Raw genomic sequence first — 22,495 nt, forward strand, 5'->3', positions numbered from 1 at the left:
GATGAAAGAAAGTGAAATACACTGACCAGATATGACCAATGGACACCTCTGATGTAACCATGTAACAATCTGAGGTTAAAAATTTTATTTAGCACACCGTCTACTATATCACATACTAGTATTTGTTTTAATAGTATGCAGTATAGAGTATACACTGTGCATTATACAGTAAGCTAGAATTTTGACTTGCTCGACTTGCTTTTAAATTATTTTGATATTTATTTTTGTTTCTACAATCCGTTCATTGATCATTGATGTGAATGCACTGTGCGATTTATAAATGCAAACAGTCCTGTGTACTGTAGTGGAAAGTGGGTTGGTACTCACGGTGCGGTGTGAAATCCATTTCTCGTGGCAGTACTCCTGCGTGCCACCCAGTTCCTGAATGAGTTGTGTGCGGTCGATGTAACTGTGAAGCTCAGTCACAGAGCTGAGCATGATTACCTACAAACACAGTTCATAATGTATTTCTTCTCTTATGACACCATATAATCCATTTCATTATGCTCTTCATTAACCACATGACACACAATCACACACACTGAGTCAGTGTGGCAGTTTGTATCCATTCATATACATAGGTGTGTGTGTGTGTACTGTACTTACCGGCACTTTCATTTTAAACTCATCCTTGTTTAACTTAAATAGTATGTCTGAGATGGTCCGCTGGAAGAGCGTTGTGGGTCTCAGTACCAGCACCAGCTGCAGGTTTCCTGGGAAAGAGCCCTGCAGAACACACAAACAAACATCTCACAACATGGATAAAACAACTATACCAAAATAAATATTTTAAATACCCAGGTTCATTATAGTAAGCCACTGCATTTGACGGGTACAACTTCTCCCTCCATCTCCATCTCCACACACACACACTTCTGCAGTCAGTTACCATGACAACTTAATTCCTTGAGAAACCAGCTAGGGGTAACAATGGTCTCACATATGTGTCCCTGAGCACTATTTTTTCTCTCTCTTGCTCTCTTCTGTGAGTGAATGTGTGGACATACAGACTCTCAGAGTGCCTGTGTTTACAGTCTCTTCATTAAAATGCCTCCCACTGGGCAGCATGTCATATCACAGAGTAGTGGTGTTTGTGTAAACGGGAGTGAGGGGGTTCTGACAGCAGAATATCCAGTAGCCTGCCTGTGTCTCAGCGTAACTGACAGCGTGTCAGTCAGTAAGCAGTGAAGCAGATATCCTGCATTAACACACATCAATCATCAGATATTGTATGATCTGACCCTTAAAAATGATTTATGGCTCAATCAACAGCATTTATGGCATAATGGCTATTACTACAAAATGTAACTTTAAAAAAACAACTAAACTCCAAGTATGAGCAACAGTAATAGTGATGCTTGCCTTAGTCATCAATAATATAAAGCTGAGATCAAGTTTCATTAATGCATTCCAACTGAACAGTCTCTGCATTCAAATACATCCACGATTGCCTAGTCATTCTGACCACAGAGAACAAATTAAGCTCTTGAGCTGCAATTATCACAACTGAGATTTGTTATGAACACTTGGACCATCCCAAGAGTCACAAATGCGTTTTTACAGCTCTGCGGGAATCTGCCAACATAAGATAATCTGACAGTGGGCTGCTCTCACAGTCTGCCACACTGAAATGCCTCCAGCTATGAGTTGAGGGAAATTTTCTTACGCCCGCCCCATTTTCCATTTTCTTGGACAGTATTGTTGTTTGTTTTCACTCTCATTTAAAAATTAGGAAAGAGTGGGATTCAAGGGCTAACGAGACTAATTGGCATGGTGATTGGGCAACGGTTTGGTTCCAGAGTGGAATTCAACACAAACATGATATGAATAAGATTAATTAACCCACCACCTGAAAATGCTTATTTCACACAACATATTTAGCGGTGTTGAACAATTTAGATAATGATACATCCCTAGACTCTCAGCCTAAGAAACTACTGAAAAAACAAAAAACAAAAAAACTTGAGCCAAAAATAAACTTAACAGTTTACTGATTTGACATTATATATCTCAAGGTGTAATTAAGGTAGCTCCAAATTAATTTGTTTTGTTCCCAATAATGTTACCTGTAACTAAGTACAATTTTGTGTTGATACGACAATCAAAAGTTCTAGCATAACAAAAATAATGTATCCTACTGTCCAAAAGTCTCTCCAAACAAATAAAACATAATAATTGTACATAAGTAGTAATTACACATGCAATTGTAACTATGACTACAAACATGCAAACATGATTTAAGTAATGATATTTCACAGAATGAGTTTCAATATGTGCCATTTGAGTCATCATTGAGTCTGTGTCATGTACTTGGGGTCATCTCCTGGAGTGATCACATGACTCTCTACCCAAATATGGAGGGCTATCACTGCTTGGAGCAATCTCAACCCAATCCGATTTGTTTAGCGTTCCATGACACTACAGAATTTCTGATTTCATCATCTGATCCAGGAAAGATAACGTTTTATAGCCAGACGATGTGTGCAAATTGTGCTTCGTTTTGGGTTATCTAATGACTTTTGCCTCTGATAAAGTTCTGTGTAGGCTTGTTTTAAAGATAATCGTCTCCAAGTAATGGTATGTGATGTTTTATGTTCAGTTTATTTTTTGTAGGTTTATAAGCGAATACGAGGCATTTAAGCAACACCTGTTTACGTGCAACATGTATGTAAATATACTTAGCAATTACACGCTATTTTTTTTGTCTGTGAGTAAAACAAATAGACTGGTTGAATTCTTCTCTTTGTGAGTTTTCCAACAACATGTGACACATGGCTATTTGATGAGATTGATGTTTTTACAGATTACAATAATATATAACGTGCAAATTTTTGCACTTGTTTATTTTTGGTCACAATGCCTACATGCATTTTAAAGTACAGCTTTTATGCTATAAAACGATACTTATTTTGTGTCAGTCAGGACTGTAGTTATTAACAATTTGTTAATTTATTTTTATGGGCCAACAAGGCCATCTGAACTTAAAGGGTTAAATTGTACAGCTTGAGTAGCTGCTATTATTTTGCCAAGTGATCGAACTGGCAAATATACCATGGACTTGGATTGAAGGAGGGATCCAAGCCATAAGGGCCAGAATATCATAGAGACAATCACCCAGAACACCCAAGCATCCTCCTAGAAACGACATAGCAACACACTAGCAACCACATAATGTCCTTACAACCACAAAGAAAACTCTAGCAACCACTTAGCAACAACCACAAAGTAAAATCATGGTGAGTTTTGCATGGGCAAGAACCCTTCAGAAAAAGGTTTAGTCAAACATTAATTTCCATTGTACTCTTTGTATCCAATGTCAAAAGCAATACAATTTTATCCAAATGAGCAAATTATTTAACATTCATAACAGCCAATAAGACGCACTCGGTTGCACAACTACACATTAAAGCCTCATGTTTGACTGTTGACAAAGGATCCACCTCTGTTTGAACCCCGCCTTTATATTACCATGACAATATCCTGTTCCTCTGAAGCAGAATTGGCCATGCTTGTCTCCAACAAGTTAGCAATAACAGGAGAGTCACAGGGGTCGACCCTGAGCACAACAGGAAGCCAGAGGAACACGCCCCATTATTGAGTCCTCTATTAAAGCTCATTCAAGGAGATGTGCCCAAAACAACTCCTCTTTTAGAAAGCTTACGTAAACCACTGTGTGCATGTGATTGCATTACATGATTGCCTTGGGCGTTTCATAGAGACAGCAATTATAAGATATCATACCAGCAGTCCAATTTCATTCAGAAAATGAACTGTACCACACCGTGATCATTTTGGTAGAGTTGGGTTGCCCCTTGATGTCCAGTGGAAAATCTGGGCCCTGAAGCAAAAGGAGTGGTCAAATATGATGTAGCCATGAGAAAAATAGATGGATATACACACACACAATCTGCCTCTTGCTCATTAATATGATGGCCGTTTCTCCATTTTGCCAAATGTGTTCTTTCATCCGCCCTTCCCCCCATACCCACTTACTCACCACATTATTATGGGAGTGTGTGTGTGTGTGTTGGGGGGTTCGAGGGACAAAGGACTGCAAATAGGGTCTGTCTGCCCAAAGCCAGACTGTAAAACATTGCGCTGGGTCTCTGTCACACATATACACACACGCACACAGTACACTTTCCAGAAATGGAATGGAGAAATGATGGGATACAAGAGTGAGAAGGTGCGAGATGGAGAATGTAGAATGTACAATAGTGCGAGATTGAGAATGTAGTTAGTATGTGTTTATGGGGGGTGTAACTAGATGTAGCTCTCTCCAGGGTATACAGTGTGTGGGTGTGGGTGTAAGGAGGTGGAGAAACGGAGTCTCCAGGGAGCAGCTACAACCACACTGATACGCCTCACTCTAATAAGACGAGAAATTCAATTACCACGCACGCACACATGCACATGCACATTCCTAATTCAGCACACACAATTTCAACTTCAATTACATTTCTTTACAAATTGGATATTAAAATAAGCCACACAGGACAGAAATAATACACTGTAAAAATATTCTGCCATGTAACCTCAAAAATATGCTTCATGTGGTAACTGGTAACATTCAAGTGAAAAACATTAGTTAATATATCAGAATCAACCTATGTACCATTTTGGTTTACACCAATGAAAGCTATTTTAAATGGTCATGCGAGTTAGAAATGGCTCTTTAAAGGAAACGTTCACTCAAAAATGAAATTCTCTCATCATTTACTCACCCTCATGCCATCAGAGATGTGTATGACTATCTTTCTTCTACTGAACACAAAATAAGATTTTTAGAAGAATATCTCAGCTCTGTAGGTCCATACAATGCAAGTGAATGGTGATCAGACTTTTGAAACTCCAAAAAGCACATAAAGTCATCATAAAAGTTATCCATACAACTCCAGTTTTTAAATCTATATCTTCCAAAGTGATATAATAGGTGTGGGTGATCAACAGGTAAATATTTAAGTCCTCTTTAAATACAAGTTCTCCTCCCTCCCCATGGGGGTGATATGCACCAAGAATGTGAATCACCAAAAACAAACGAAAAACTCTTAGGGGAGAAGAGTGCTGTGAAAAGTGAATGTGAAAGTGGAGATTAATAGTAAAAAAGGACTTAAGTATTCTCACCCACACCTATCATATCGCTTCTGAAGACACAGATTTAACCACTGAAGTCATATGGCTAACTTTCATTCTGCTTTTATGTGAATTTTTGGAACTACAAAGTTCTGGCCTCCTTTCACTTGCATTGTATGAACCTACAGAACTGAGATATTCTTCTAACAATCTTTGTTTGTGTTGAGCAGAAGAAAGAAAGTCATACACATCTGGAATGCATGAGGGTGCGTAAATGATGAGATAATTTTCATTTTTGGGCGAACTATCCATTTAAGGAAATGACAGCACGTTTCCACTTTTTACACTATATACTAAATCCTCAAAAAGTCCCTTTATCTTTAAAAAAAACAGTCTGTCTGGAGATTTAATGCCAGTGACCCTGGCGCTCATCTTGTGACCTTTCACCTCAGACTACCCTCCATGCCTCGTGCAACCATCACTGTTATGTACAGCTCAACATAAGTGAAAACGCCTCCTCATCAGCACTTTTCCCTCTTAATAACCGCCCTCTCCAAGGTGGATTCTTGTAACCCAATGAGGTGTATCCTGACATCATGAGTGTGCAGTCACACTCACAGAGACCATGACATTTCTAGTTTAGTTTACACAAATAGAACACCACCTAAAAATACACTTGTAGTGTCAGATTTGCTACACTGAGGTAACTTTGTCTTTTATGGCAGCATAAGAGGCAATATTACAAACACAAAAGTAAATAGTTACGTTATTTAGGCCTTTTGTAGTTGCAATAGAGGTTTGTATTTTGAAGGTTCAAAGACATTGCTAAGTGGTTGCTAAGATATTCTGATTGGTTACGCAAGCACTTCTAGGTGTTAGATAGGGTGGTCAGGGTGGATGCTTGGAGTATACTGTGGCTACTATAGAGTTTCAAGAGGATTTCTAATGAGTAACTATGTAGTTGCTAGAGCATTGCTAGGCAGTGGCAAAGGTGTTGTGGGTGGTTGCTAAGGCATTCCTAAGTGGTTACTAGTATGTTCTGTGTGGTTACAAGGCAGTTTCTAAGACATTCCGGATGGCTTCTATGCAGATGCTGAGGTGTTCTTGGTCATTGCTATGGAGTTCCTATGGGCTTTCTAAGGAGTTACTAGGAAGTTGCTAGGGCATTGTTAGGCAGTGAGTAAGGCATTCTCTTTGGTTGCTAGGGCCTTCTTGGTGGTTGCTAAGGTGTTCGGGGTGGTTGCTATGGATTTCAAGGGGTTTTCTTAGGAGTTACAATGTAGTTGCAAGGGTGTTGATTGGTGGAGGCTTTGGAGTTTGGTGTGGTTGTTAGGGCGTTCCTATGTGCATGTTCTATGTAGTTGCTAGGCAGTTGCTAGGGTAAAAACATTGCCAGATTCAAGATCCATATTCACTCACTGAGCACTGAATCTCCATTCAGTTCAATATTTTAATAGCCACTGATGCTACAAAAATACTGGCACTTCCCGTGCACTGTTTGATATCAGCCGCCTGTTTTTAAACCCTCACATGCCCTTGCGCTTGTGTCTTGTGATGATTGCAGCACTCCTGTACGAGACTGTGTGCCGTTTTTAATCAAAATACCCCTGTTTAGGTGAAATTAATGAAAACACAGCTGTTAATGAATCACCAGTGTAAACAGACAGGATTAAGTCTGCGCTGTCTTCACGAGATATTAAAGCAAACACAGCAGACAGGACAAATTCTTCAAAAATTTTAGATCTGTGTGATATCTAAATGTACATAAGCTGCATGCTGTTTGTTATAGGCATTCTTATTGCATCATATCAGAATTAATGTAGATCTAATAATCACAAAGAGTGTCAAATATTTAAGTACTTTAATTTTCACTTTTGTTTTTAATGTTGTAATTTTCTAAATGTTTAATTGCTACTGTTGCTAAAAAACTTAAAGCACTGTTTAATCTGTTCTCTATTCTCTTGAATAAATTCTTTACAAGCTTGAAGCAAGTTTTACAAGAGAAACACTGAAGGCCTCATTGTTTGAATTTAAATAGTTAATATTTAAACAAATTGTTTAGTAAAATAACAGTGTTTTATTGCATATTTGCTTACAAGTGCAATACCAAGTTAAAATAGAACTGTTAATGAAGCTTTTTTCTTCTAATTTTTCTTTTTAATTAGATTCAACTTAGGTTGAATCATTTATTTATTTATTTATTATGTAGTTATTTTTTGCGCAATAATTACAAGGTGCTGTTTGTTTTATAATGTATTTGTTGCGCCTCCCCTTGTGGTCTTAGGACATTTTAAATTGATATATTTGATTGAAGCAGAGATAGGGTGGCCAGACGTCCTGTTTTTCCTGTATTTTAGCACTTTTTTTGAACTGATTGAAGAGTCAGTTTGAAAGGTCACAGATGAAATTATGGAAGGAAAAATGCTAAGGAAGCTTGCATGTACATTTAATGAGGATCTTCAAAAAGAGTTAAATTTCTAAAGGAGTCACAGCCAGAGTCTTGTAAAGTGAGGTGTGAGATTTGTGGAGCTCGCTTTTCCATCGCCCATGAAGGCCGCACCGGCATCGAGCAGCATGTTCATACAGAAAAGCATGTGGATGCTGCTAAAAATAAAAATAATTTTTTGTGAAGCAAATTTCATAATCTGACAAGATGCATATGCAAGTGAAGGACTTTTTGCATATCATTCTGTTAGGTTTTTTTGCATATCCTTCTATAAGTTGGAGATGGTTTTCGATCGGCTGCATTGCGAAATTGATCAAGAACTTGTACTATCCAAAATTTTCTTCTGCCCGCACCAACACTGAAGCTGTCATATGCAACAAACTCAGTCCTTTGTCAGAGGAAGATGTTAAGAGTGATTTGGACAAAAGACCATCAACTTTGGAGTCTTAGTCAAGGTCGTGAAGTTTGTTTTATGCCTGCCTAGGACAGCATGGACACCGAATAAATTAAAATTGAATACCCTTATATCCAGGTTTTGTAAATCACTGAAATAAGCATTTTTCTTCAGAACTGTGAGAGAATCGGGATCTTTATTATAAGAAAAAAAAATAATAATAATTCTCAATTTATCCAGAATCGTGCATCTCTACATAAATCACGAGAAAACGGCAGATTATCAGTCCATAAACATGTTCCTCACACAATGCCTTCTTAAATGAAATCAAAACACTTTTACTATATTATTGTAAAAATCTTCATTTGTGTTCAGCAGAAGAAAGAAAGTCATTCACATCTGGCATGGCTTGAGGGTGAGTAAATGATGAGATAATTAAAATGTTTGGGTGAACCCTTCCTTTAACCACGCAGAGTAAAAACAGGCCTCATCTTCTGAACCAAACCATATAAATGTTCAAAACATGTACACCATCCGAAATCTTGAAACACAACATAAGCTTTCCCAGTGTAAATGTCATCGCTTTTCCAATGAAGACATTTCTGTTGGCGAAACAAATACATTTGGTCACAGTGCCTTTGGAAATGACCCACATCACTATCAATGTTTTTATGGTCATCTCAATTTGATGATGTACACACTTCTGTAAATCTTCAGGCCTCAGTGTCAACACCTCTGTGTCAAATCTGCTTTCCTTAAACAGTAGCAGGCTAGATTTTCACATGTTTTGATTATGTTGGCTTGAAAAACCAATATACTGTTATTCTAAATCTTTATTATTTTTATTTTATTCCCTTTTCTCCAAATTTAGAATGCCCAATTCCCACACCTTAGTAGGTCCTTGTGGTGGCACAGTTAGTTAATCTCAATCCGGGTGGTGGAGGGCAAGTCTCAGTTGCCTCCGTTACTGCATTTTATAACGTGGCACGTTGTGCATGATACCGCAGAGACTCACAGCATGTGGAGATTCATGCTACTCTCCATGATCCACGCACAACTTACCACACGCCCCATTGAGAGCGAGAACCACTAATGGTTAGCCCATGTGACTCTACCCTCCCTAGCAACCAGGCCAATTTGGTTGCTTAAGAGACCTGGCTGGAGTCACTCAGCGTGACGTGGAATCGAACTCGCGACTCCAGGGGTGGAAGTCAGCGTTAATACTCACTGAGCTACCCAGGCCCCCTATTCCACAGTCTTGGGTTTAGGATTTTTTTTTTTTTCAAAATCCCTAAACCAAGACCAAAAATTCTGACCAACTCATCCTAAAGCATTTAAGCAACAGTACATCCACCAAACTTTGCACAGACCTTCAGACTGTTCTGACTTGTGTTTCCATGTCTTTCTAACTAATCATACAAATGGTTTTCCCATAGCAGAAAATAAAAGGTCCCATAGACTTATACTGCCAGAATGTTCAAATGGGCCATTCATCTGTCGATCCGTCAAAGAACAATACAACTACAATTAATCTATAATGTGGTTATTTTCATTTTTGCCTCAGCTTTACGTGGGAAAGATATAGCAAGTACATATTCATATCTTGCTCACTTATTTGACTGCAGAAGTGCTTTCAAGAGCTGAGCCAATTAAACACTGTTAATCTGATTAGTCCATTGAACTCTACTCCACTTACCAGTGTGCACACACGCACGCACGCGTTGACAGTCTGAAGAGTTTACCGCAAGCATAGTGGAAGTGATGATGTCTGCAGGCCACATTGAACACCAGTTGATGACAAGAACTGAAGAACTGATTATTACAGCTCTAATTTTGCAGTACACATGACTTAAAGGGATAGTTCACCCAAAAATGAAAATTCACTTAACATTTACTCAGCTTCATGCCATCCCAAATGCGTTTGACTTTCTTCAGCAGAATACTAACAAAGACTTTTAGAGGAATATCTCAGCTCTGTAGGTCCTTATAATGCAAGTGAATGGTTACCATACCTTTCAAACTCAAAAATCAAATAAAGGCAGCATAATAGTAATCCATACCAGACTCCATTGGTTTAATATCTGTCTTTTGAAGCGATGCAACCACTTCGGGTGAGAAACAGATCAATATTTAAGGCCTTTTTTACTTTAAACCTCCACCTTCACATTTTTAACGTCAAAGTGGAGATTTATGGTAACACAAAAAGACTTGAATATTAATCTGTTTCTCGACCACACCTGTCATATTAATTCTGAAGATATGGATTTAACGACTGGAGTCATATGGATTATTTTTTACTGCCTTTGTGTTTTTTGGAGTTTAAAAGGTCTAGCTCACTTGCATTGTATGGACCTGTATAGCTGAAATATTCTTCTAAAAATCTTATCATTGTCTTGTCGTTTCAAACTGTCATCTGTGGAACACATATGTACTGTAGATGCTACCCAGAATGTTAGCCACAGTCACCATTCACTTTCATTTAATCTTTTTCCATACAATGAAAGTGAATGGTGACTGAGACAGTCATTCAATCTCCTTTTGTGTTCAATGAAAGAAAGAAGTCATATGGGTTTGGAACAGCATGAGGGTGAATAAATGACAGATTTTCCCATTTTGGGTGAACTAATCCTTCAACTGGACAATATTTGCACATATTCAAAAATGCCATAAATTGTGGTGTTTATATCTGTGTGGATGTTTACTGCATGTGGTCATGTGGTGTGCTAGACTGTGATGCAGGTGGTGGATTAAATATTTAGGGTTTCTATGAAGAAGCAAGGGCCTTGTTTAGATGCCCTCGAACGTGGAACAACGCTGAAATTCTGACTAATCCACACATATACACGCACACATAGCCAAAGGCACCTGCCTGTCAGCTCCTATTCTTCATACATGCACCCACGGAAAAAAACAACACACATGGACTCACAATAAAAGTTTACTCATTCAAACAGACACACACAGAGATTCTATCTTGGACTGCTGAAACAAGGATCAACATTTCAGTGCACATCTACTAAATTAATAGGATAAACCAGGGCTAGTTGTCACACTTGTTATTCCAATGAATATTTCTTAGGGTAGGTTTATTATTAAATTTACATTTCTGCATAGGCACAAAAAGATACAAAACATTCCACCATTATATTGCCCAAGGTCAATTCATTAAACACATTTCATAGACCTTTTGTGACAACATCCCCAATAGAGGGTAACATACAAACACATCAATGCATTGTTTTGGCTGACAAATATAGCAATTAATACATTTTATACATGTAAAACATGCTACAACTTTCTTAAATAATAATGTGACAACTTACCCCTACCTGACATTATGAAATACAACAATTCATGAGAAAGACAATTCAACCATTTGGTTAAAATCTATCTTCATTATATACCCTTGTCTTCAAGTATGAGTGATTTTATAGTGTGTACCAACAGCCTTTACAAAATATAATATTGGAATTTCAGTTTGGAGGATAGAACACACTCACACACACACACTTAAGAGTGTTGTGTTTGAAACCAATATACAAAACCACTTCTAGAAATGTGTGTATTTAGACTTCTACTCAAAACCTTATAGTTACTGAGAAATAAGCCATGTTACAACTTGCCCTGGTCTCCCATAATACGATGCTTTCCTCTTTAAATTCTAAACATATTTATACATCCTGTATGTAGCATGTGTCCGTGTCTTTATTGGGAGACTCACCGCGATCCGCAGCAGCGTCCCCTTCACTGATGCCCATCTGTCTTGCCGGCGGTCAATGACCAGGATGAAGCCCACCCCTGACGAGCTGAGACTGAAATCAGAGACACACTGTCACCATGGCAGCACACGCACATACACACCTCCAAAAAATCATAAACATTGACATCCTGGTGATGCCGCAAGCCAAACCATCCAGTACATTTGTAAACAGCTCTACATTCACCCTTTGCATCATTACACCGCTACTACACACTGCAGTCATCCTTACACTGATAAATTAACCAGCACCCTATAACACCACTATTTCTATATAGAAAGACATCTGCATTTGCTCTCTAACCATTTGAGGATGAAATGCATTGAAATACAAAATGTATACACATACACGTATGATGAAGTGCACCAGCCCAGAAAGCAACGGTGGCAAGAGATGCTACATCCATCACCATGGAAAACAGCAGCTCTCCGCAGCAGCAGTACCAAGCTGCTTTCTAGTTATCGAGGCCGATGGAAAATCCAATTACACACTTCCAATATGCAAAAAACACCACACTTAATCCTTATATTCCAAATGTCCTTCAGCGCAAACAAGGCAGATTGCTGGAGATTTCAGTCAACACACGGTTTTCTCCCCTACAGTGCACCTTTGCATTCAGCCCCTCTGGTTTATGGTTCCATTTGAATGAGTGCCACCGTAGGCACAGACCATGAAAGCATCTACACTCTGCCTCCCCTGTACAACGACCAATTGTGCTGCATCAGGTGCTCCCTCTCAGCTAATCAGAGCTCAGGAGAACCTTGACAGACAGTTGAGTACAGAATCTAGCTTGAATTACTAATGTAGAATGTGGGCGGGACATAGTGCTGATTGATAATGAAAGCTCCACCCACCAAAAACTGGCACTGCAGATAGCTGTATATCAAATGTGCCGCCATTGTTGTGACACACAGATTGTGTGTCTTTTTCTCTGGCGCATGTTTCCTCTCCCTCCCTCTCTTCCCAATTTTACACTCTGATCTAGTTTTCATTCTCTCAATCCCACCTCCCCTGTCTCCCCTTTCTTATGCCTCCGGCTGTTTTTCTCCTGAGCATCTGTTCTCTGCTGCTTTCAAAGAGAAGAAAAATTAAGGAGAGATGCTAGGGTCTTATCAGCTGCAAGAGCCCCATTGCAACGGTGCAGTGACACAATGAGTAATGAATTTAAGCGTCCGTCACTAATAAAGATCATAAATCTGATTCAAATCATCACTGTAATTATAACTGTCCATTCAAATGTGGCTGAATTCTAAAGCCATCTGGTGGTTCAATGCACATAATTTATGTTCATGCTGAGGTATAGTTTATTACTTTTAATTTTTCTTTGGTGTGGATAGAGGACTGAAAGAGAATTTTTTTATTCTTGTAGCTGAATGCTATTGGCTTTGAGGGAACAATGAGGTGAAGATACATTGAATGCGGAGCATTTACATTTTCATGGTTAATAGGACAATAATAAAAATAAAACCCAGGATATTTGGATTTTTACCAATATATTTTACAAATATATTTTATTTTGTCCACAGAAACGAACCATTCGGAGTAAATTCTAGAGACTGTTGTGCATGAAAATCTCTGGAGATCAGCAGTTACAGAAATACTCAAACCTGCCCATCTGGCACCAACAATCATGCCACTGTCAAAATAAATGAGATCAAATTTTTTACCATTCTGATGGTAGTTGTGAACATTAACTGAAGCTCCTGACCCATATCTGAATGATTTTATGCACTACTGTCACACAATTGTCTGATTAGATAATCGCATGGATGATTGTTGGTGCCAGACTGGCCGGTTTGAGTATTCCTGTAACAGCTGATCTCCTGGGACATGATATTTGTGTGATAAAATTGCTTTTCTGTGCAAAGTTATGGCCAATTTTACATCTTCGTTGCAATGACAACGTAATGCCATGAACCCTAAAACCCTGAAATGACTGTAAAATGAAGATTTAAACTGATTGAAATTACTTTCTCAACACTGAGATACAGTAATTTTTACTGTATGTTTTTATCATTTAAATCAGGCAGCACAACAAATACTTCCATGATTTAGGGCCATTACTACCAAAGATATTGAGGTGACACGTCACCCCTAATATTCAGATTAGTGGTCAATAAATATGTTTTTTGGATGAAAGGTTCATAAAATGTCACTTTTAGTCCCCTAAAATAGATAATTTTTGGTTACAAGGCTGTATATACACATGTAGGCTAAATAACGATGTTTCTCCTAAAAATGTCACAATGCGAGTTTCTAAAATTAGGCTTCACTTTCTATAAGCAAAACATATTTTCTTATTTATATCTTTTGATCTGGGGGTGAAATTTGACCAGGACACATGGGTTTTGTGACATTTAGACTTTTACAAAATGAGCTGCAGTATTTTGCTCCAAAACACATATGTTTACACCCAAGGAATCATTTACCGAATCAGAACCAAATGACAACCCCATCACACATTTTAAGCATGAAGAGATCCATCCAATTACTCAATCATCCCCTTTCTCTTCATTTCTCATGGGAATACTGAGAAAGGCGAGAAGAGGAACAGAATCACTCTTTCATTAAAGAGGATTTCACAGGATCAGTAAATGGACCAATGCACCAATGAATATTTTGGGGAATTCATAATTTAAAGGACAGTGATACATGCAATTTTATTAAACATCACTAGTATAAATGCATCTTCAAGTTAACAATAATATATTTTCCTTGAAATATCATGCATTCTATTCACAAACTAAAACTGCACATGTTAAACAAAGGGGAATTAAGATCACCGTGTTAACAACATACAAGAAATAATTAGGCATTCTAATTGAATATGCATTATGAATATTAATGAGGTAGCAGTCAAACACAGCAAAGCATGAAGTCATCTCACTTATTCATTGAATTGTAAACCGCATGCTGCATTAAGATGGAAATGTTAGAATGCCATCTACTGGCGAATTCACCAATATTTCTACATTTCTCTCATCTGCACTGATGTAAGGAAGATAAATGAATGAAAAGAGATGATAATTATAAAACATTTTTTATAATCAGGTTTCCAACATTATTTACTCAATTAATCTCTTTAATTTCCATGACTTCACCAGTCAGCCATAATGACTGGACTGGGATTTTTAAAATATAAATTTTCTAGAGATTGGGGCAGCTTACCCTTTGTATGTCAGGTACAAATCTTTTAAATTAATAGATTTAATAGATTATACACTATAAATATCACCCATAATAACGTCAATGGACAGACTGATGTGCTTTCTTTAATCAAAAAAATCATGACAATTTTTCCTGATATTTCCACTATTTCATTGACCGTGGGAACCCTGGTTATTTATTTTTATTTTTGAAGTGCCAGACATGACTAATCCTTTTGATGTTGTCTCACCTGGGAACACTGGTCAGGTATGTCAGGACATTGTGAAACTCCTGTTCTTCCAGCTCACCAAACGTCGGGTACTCTGGGAAAATAATGATGGGGCTGCCATTCAGTCCTCTACCACCTGGAAACATTCAGATTTGGAAGAATGCACCTGTTAGTAATCCTGTTTGACATTCAGCATGAAAAACATAATTTGACCCATTTAGCCTTTTGATCCACAAAAGCGCTGTTATAATACATTAAACCCTGCAGATTAAGAGGGGAAATTGTTCATAATCAGTGACCTGGATGCAGCATCAATCTCCTGAACGAATCTCAACTGATACACAGCCAAACTTATCAGAGATCTTTTTAAACATACACAGATAGACACCGATGAGCCAAAAAATCATGACCACTTGCCTAGTATGCTATTGGTCCTCAGCGTGCCGCAAAAACAGCGCCAACCCTCTGAGGCATGGACTCTACAAGACCCCTGAAGGTGTCCTGTGGTATCTAGCACAAAGATATTTGCAGTAGATCTTTCAAGTCCTGTAAGTTGCGAGGTGGAGCCGCCGTGGATCAGACTTGTTGATCCAGCACATCTGGGGAATTTGGAGGTCAGGGCAAGACCTAGAAGTCTTCATGTTCCTCAAACCATTCCCTAACAATGTGTGCAGTGTGGCAGGTGCATTATCCTGCTGAAAGAGGGTCCTGCCATCAGGGAATACCATTGCCACGAAGGGTTGTACCTGATCTGCAACGATGTTTAGGTAATTGGCACATGTCAAATTGATGTCCACATGAATGGCCTGACCCATAACATTGCATAACATAATCCAGCATAACATTGCACGGCCGTCCACGTGATGTCAAATTAAATGGAACTCATCAGACCAGGCGACCTTCTTACAGTTCTCCAAAGTCCAGTTCCGACTCTCGTATGTCCATTGTAGGTGTTTTCGACAGTGGACAGGAGTCATCATTGGCACTCTTACCGATCTGTAGCTACACAGCTCCAAACACAGCAGGGTACAATGCACTTGTGACACATTCCTCCTGTAACGATCATTATAATAGTCTGTGACTTGTGCCACTGTAGACCTTCTGTCGGTTCGGAGCAGATGGGATAGTTTTCGTTGCCCCTGTGCATCAATGAGCCTTGGGCACCCAACACCCTGTCGCTGGTTTGTACGTCTCGGACCACTGTCAGTAGGTACTCACTACTGCTGATCAGGACCACCCCACAAGCCTTACCATTTCTGAGATGCTCTGACCCAGTCATCTGGCCATACCAATTCGGCTCTTTTAAAAGTTGCTCAAGTTTTTCCTCCTGCACACTTCTCCTGCAGTCAACAAGTTGAATACCAGAACTGATTGTTTGCTTGCCATCTAATCTACCCAAACCTTGACATGTGGCCTTGTTAGGAGATGGTCAACTTTATCTTTTCACCTGTGAGAGGTCTGAATGTTTTGGCTCATCAGTGTATAATCCCTAGCAACAGCACACAACACTTCTGGATTCAATGAAATCGTAATTGGAGCTTTGTGGCTTTTAGGCCATTCAGCCTTTTTAGGCCATCTATATGTTAGTGTACTCCTAAAAATTATCAAAATGAACTAAAAAAATATGCACATTTAAAATAGTGTCTTTTGTTCTTCTGGGAAAATGGACCAAAAATATTGATGACTCATCTTGTACTACAAAGATTTATGTCAAATCAAATTCCTTCCTAATTATATTCCTCCCCCTAATACTACCTGCAACTGACTAGCATTCAGCAAATCATAGTTTATGACTGTGGTGTAACTAAAGCCTATTGGCTATGCAAAAATAAAAAATGAACGAGGCCTTCGATATGTCTCTCCAAAACTTTCCATTTCAATCAGAGATGTGTCAAGACAGGAAAGCCTAAACAGTGATTTCATGGGGTCTTTAAAGAGTCTTCAACCCACAAGGGGGCACCTCTACCTCTCTTTGTGCACAACAAAAACAGAGAAAGACAAAGAGAGAGAGCAAGGGCCTAGGAGACAGTACTAGTGATAACCTTGCCTGCTTGACCAATTAACAAAAACAATAGCTCTCCCATGTGTCAATTCTAATAGAATTGAACAGGGGCGGACTGGCTATAGGGTGGGCCGGCCGCAAAATGGTGCAGAACGGGTGGAGTTAAGAGCTCAACAACAACTTTTGGGCCGGTTTCTATGTAAAATAAGAAAAGGGCTGATTTCTCTTCCCAGTCTGCCCCTGGAATTTAATTTACATTAGTAGTCAGAGTAAAATCAAACAGAGTAGAAAAAAAACAGAAGAGATTAATAGTTGGTCAATTCTAAAATCAAATATAAACCCTGTCAATTTATAATGCACATACTGTTTACATTAACATATATATCATTTACATTTATGCATTTGGCAGACGCTTTTATCCAAAGTGACTTACAGTGCACTTATTACAGGGACAATCCCCCCAGAGCAACCTGGAGTTAAGTGCCTTGCTCAAGGACACAATGGGGGTGGCTGTGGGGATCAAACCAGCAACCTTCTGATTAACAGTTTACCAGTTATGTGGTTTAGACCACTACACCACCACCATTCACTACCAATTCACCACTGCTAAATATATTCAAGGGGAAGAGAGGAAGAGGGAGAAGGACATGTTTAGTGTGGTGCATGTTTGGCCAGGGATCATGTGATCATGTATGCTTTTAGCTGTTACAGTTTGTGATTAATAGAGCAGAATGAATCAACAGCAAAACACACACACACACACACACACACACACACACACACACACACACACACACACACACACACACACACACACACACACACACACACACACACACACACACACACACACACACCCACCCCCCTCAGGTGTGTGCACACAGAAGTTGAAAAGGACACTGCGGTCACAAGTGCCCCAGTCCATCTGGCCCACGTGGGAGAGAGAAAGAGGGTCATCCACTGCTAATATTAAGACATGCCCTCCAAAATGACAAAAAGAGAAACAACATCACTAAACATACACTATATGAAATCACATACACACTCATACTCACTCTGAATGGAAAAGAACAAAAAGAATAGAGTACAATAGATTAAAATATAGTACCTTGGAGACTATTAGAGTGAATTACACTACATGGCCCAAAAAAAGTTGCATACTCCAATATTTCGTTGGACCGCCTTTAGCTTTGATTACGGCGCACGTTCGTTGTAACATAGTTTTGACAACCTTATGCAACGTCACAACATTTATTTCTGCCCAGAATTGCATTTATTTTTGGCTGAGATTTTGTATTGATGACAGGAGAGTCCAACCATTCCATAAAGTTTTCTCCAGCACATCCCGAAGACTTTCAATGGGGTTAAGGTCAGGACTCTGTGGTGGCCAATTCATGTGTGAAAATGACTCCTCATGCTCCCTAAACCACTTTTTAGCCAAAATTTTAGCCCAATGAATCTTTGCATTGACGTCCTGAAATATTCCCATGCCATCAGGAAGAAAAAAAAAAATCAATTGATGGGACAGCCTGGTCATTAAGTACATTCAGGTTTTTATTTTATTGCAGCATAATGTTGCTGAGGCTAGACCTGACCAACTGAAGAAACCCCAGATCATAGCACTGCCTCCAGAGGCTTGTACAGTGGGCAATATGCATGATCTCATTGTATTAGGGTAAATCTGGACTCAGACCAAATGACCTTTTTCCATTGCTCCACAGTCAAATCTTTATGCTCCCTAACAAATTGAAGCGTTTTTTTCCGATTAGCCTCACTAACAAGTGACTTTCTTGTGGCCACACAGCTGTTTAGTCCCAATCCTGTAAGTTCTCGTCACATTGTGCGTGTGGAAATGCTCTTACTTTCACTATTAAACATAGCCGTGAGATCTACTGTCGATCTATTACGATGTGACTAAGCATTTTAGAGATCTCTGATCATGTTCATTCAAGATTTGAATGATGTTCAACATCATTGTTCATCACAATGTTTATATTTACCATGGGTACCAATATTTTTGGCCACTAATGTAGTGTGAAACGTCGCCATTTCTTCTAATAACACTTATTAAGAATTTGGGCATTGAAGACACAAGTTTGTTAAGTTTAGATAGTGGAATTTCCCCCCATTCATCCATTATGTAGGTCTTTAGGTGCACAATTATACAGGGTCTTCATTGTTGTATTATGTGCTTCATAATGCACCTCACATTCTCAATCTGAGACAGGTCAGGACTGCAGGCAGGTCAATCTAGCACCCACACTCTATGCGCACACAGCCATACACTTGAAAGCTGGGCAGTATGTGGTTTGTAGTTGTCCTGCTGGAAAATGTAGGGATGTCCCTGGAAAAGATTGTGCTGGATGGCAGTATATGCTGCTCCTGTCTGCATTCATGGTGTTCTCAAAAATGTGCATTACTCATGCCATGGGCACTGACATACCCCTGGCCCATACAGACACTGGCTTTTGGACCTGACGCTGATAACAGCTCGGATGGTCCTTTTCCTCTTTGGCTGGAGAACATGAAGGCTGTGTTTCTCAAAATCTTTTTGAAATGTGGACTCTTTAGACCAAAGATCCACTCTTCTACATTCCATCTAAAATGAGACCGAGCCCAGAGAAGTCGGCAGCATTTCTGGACAGTGTTGATGTAGGGCTTCTGCTTTGCATAGTAAAGTCTTAACTTGCATCTGTGGATGCAGCGGCAAATGGTGTCGACTATCAAAGGTTTCCTAAAGTTATCCAAAGCCCATGTGCATGATATCCATTACAAATAAATGCCTTTTTTTAAGACGTATGACATATGAGGGATCAGCGATCAAGTGCATTCTGAAGTGGTATTCATCTTGTCCTTTACTCACAGAGATTTGACCAAATTCCTTGAATCTTTTAACTATATTGTGCACTGTAGAAGGTGAAATTCCCCAAATCCTTCCAATTAGTCTTTGGGGAACATTGTTCTCAAAGTGCTGGATTACTTGCTAAAGCATCTGTTGGCAAATTGACAAGTCTCGAATGATCCTTGCTCTTTAAGGACTAGGCTGTTTTTGGATGCTCCTTATATACTATGACACGAGTGCCTCACCTGTTTAACATCTCCTGTTTCACTTCAACTTGTTATTTTAACTCGTCAAATTGTTATTAGTCTTAAATTGCCCGTGTCTCAACTTTTTTGGAGTGTATCACAATCATCTGATTTGAAATTACTGTACATTAAAAATAAAGAAATAAAAATTTCCACAAGGTAAAACATCATATAGTTGTAGTGCTTTCAATGTACTGTAGCAAAGGGTGAATATAATTTGCAAATCACTCCTTTGTTTTTATTTTTCATGGAGTCGTAAAACAGAGTACATTAGTGTAGAATACAATGAAATAAGAGTACATTAAAGCGAAATAGAGTACAACAGCATGGTAGAAAAGACCAGAACAGAAAAGAACAATAGAGTAGAATAGAAATGGTAAAAAAGTAGAATAGATTAAATATAGCACCATGGAACACAATGTACAATAGAATAGAGTACAAAAAAGAATAAAGTGCAACAGCATAGAATTGAGTACATTAGAAAAGAACTGAATAGAATAGAGGGTAAAACAGATTACAGCAGGACAGAAAACACGACAGGGAAGAATAAAACAGAATAGAGCAACAGAGTAGAATAGAGATAAAAATAATATAGAATAAATAATAATATAGAATATGGCAGAACAGATGAAAATCAAAGAGTATATTAAAGAGGAATAAAGTACAACAGCACATAATAGACTACAGCACATGGTAGAAAGGACTAGAACAGAACAGAGAAGAGAATAATATAGAATACAGTACAATGTAAAACAGAACAATAGAATAGAACAAAACAGAACTATAGTATAGAACAAAACAAACCTATAGAATAGAACAAAACAAAACTATAGAATATAACAGAACAGAACTGTAGAACAGAACAGAACTGTAGAATAGAACAAAACAGAACTATAGAATAGAACAGAACAAAAAAGAACTATAGAACAAAAGAACTATAGAATAGAACAAAACAAAAAAGAACTATAGAACAAAAAAGAACTATAGAATAGAACAAAACAAAACTATAGAATAGAACAGAACAAAAAAGAACTATAGAACAAAAAAGAACTATAGAATAGAACAAAACAAAACAGAACTATAGAAAAGAACAGAACCACAAAACAGAACTATAGAATAGAACAGAACAAAAAAGAACTATAGAACAAAAAAGAACTATAGAATAGAACAAAACAAAACAGAACTATAGAAAAGAACAGAACCACAAAACGGAACTGTAGAATAGAACAGAACTATAGAATAGAACAAAACAGAACTATAGAATAGAACAAAACAAAACTATAGAAAAGAACAAAACAAAACTGCAGAACAGAACTGTAGAACAGAACAAAAAAGAACTATAGAACAAAAAAGAACTATAGAATAGAACAACAAAATGGAACTATAGAATAGAACAGAACTATAGAATAGAACAAAAAAGAACTATAGAATAGAACAGAACTGTAGAATAGAACAGAACAAAAAAGAACTATAGAACAAAAAAGAACTATAGAATAGAACAACAAAACGGAACTATAGAATAGAACAGAACTATAGAATAGAACAAAACAGAACTGTAGAATAGAAGAGAACTATAGAATAGAACAAAACAGAACTATAGAATAGAACAACAAAACAGAACTATAGAATAGAACAGAACAAAAAAGAACTATAGAATAGAACAGAACTATAGAATAGAACAGAACTATAGAATAGAACAAAACAAAACTATAGAAAAGAACAAAACAAAAGAGAACTATTGAATAGAACAAAACAAAACAAAACAAAACTGTAGAATAGAATAGAACAAAACAGAACTATAGAAAATAACAAAACAAAAGAGAACTATAGAATAGAACAGAACTATAGAATAGAACAGAACAGAACAAAAACAAAACAGAACGGAAAATAATATAGTAGAATAGATTAAAATATATAGTACCATGGAGCATATTAGAGCAGTATAGAATGCATTAAAATAGAGTGCAATAAAAATAAAACAGTTAGGAAGAGTACTTAATAGAATACAGAGTAGTACAGAACAGAATAAAGTTAAATAGAACAGAACAATACAAAACAGAACAGAACACAATAAAATGTTTTTTGCCACACAATATTATTATTATTAAATTAAGAACACATAAATAACAAAAAACATTCCATGAACAATCAAATATATACTGTGGTGAGCAGGGCGGAGCAGAGCGGCGTCTGGGCAGAAAGAGGCCAGGAAGATAATTGGCAAATGACCTGCCTCACGTTCCAGCGACGGAGGCGGGAGTAATTCAGGAGAAGAGACAGCAGCAGACGGGAGAGAGATGTAAGAAGCTTGTCCGCGTTCCTGTCTGTCTTTGATTTGACGAAGCTGGCTTAAAAGCAG

The 22,495-nt window shown here is 38.1% G+C and overlaps 1 protein-coding gene across 4 annotated transcripts in view; it reads right to left on the minus strand.

The window, feature by feature from the left end:
* The window catches only part of mcf2la (mcf.2 cell line derived transforming sequence-like a), an 80,935-nt gene that overhangs the window by 23,245 nt on the left and 35,195 nt on the right, over positions 1-22,495 (minus strand). For all 4 annotated transcript variants that reach the window (XM_052127111.1, XM_052127110.1, XM_052127109.1 and 1 more), the window contains exons 3-6: positions 15,069-15,183; positions 11,635-11,725; positions 607-726; positions 328-444 (exon numbers count right to left, since the gene is read on the minus strand). In XM_052127111.1, coding sequence (XP_051983071.1) covers positions 328-444; positions 607-726; positions 11,635-11,725; positions 15,069-15,183 — 443 coding nt within the window. The remainder of the gene's footprint in view (positions 1-327; positions 445-606; positions 727-11,634; positions 11,726-15,068; positions 15,184-22,495) is intronic.

Source organism: Xyrauchen texanus, chromosome 5 (genome assembly GCF_025860055.1).
Source record: "Xyrauchen texanus isolate HMW12.3.18 chromosome 5, RBS_HiC_50CHRs, whole genome shotgun sequence".
NCBI classification, from domain to species: domain Eukaryota; kingdom Metazoa; phylum Chordata; class Actinopteri; order Cypriniformes; family Catostomidae; genus Xyrauchen; species Xyrauchen texanus.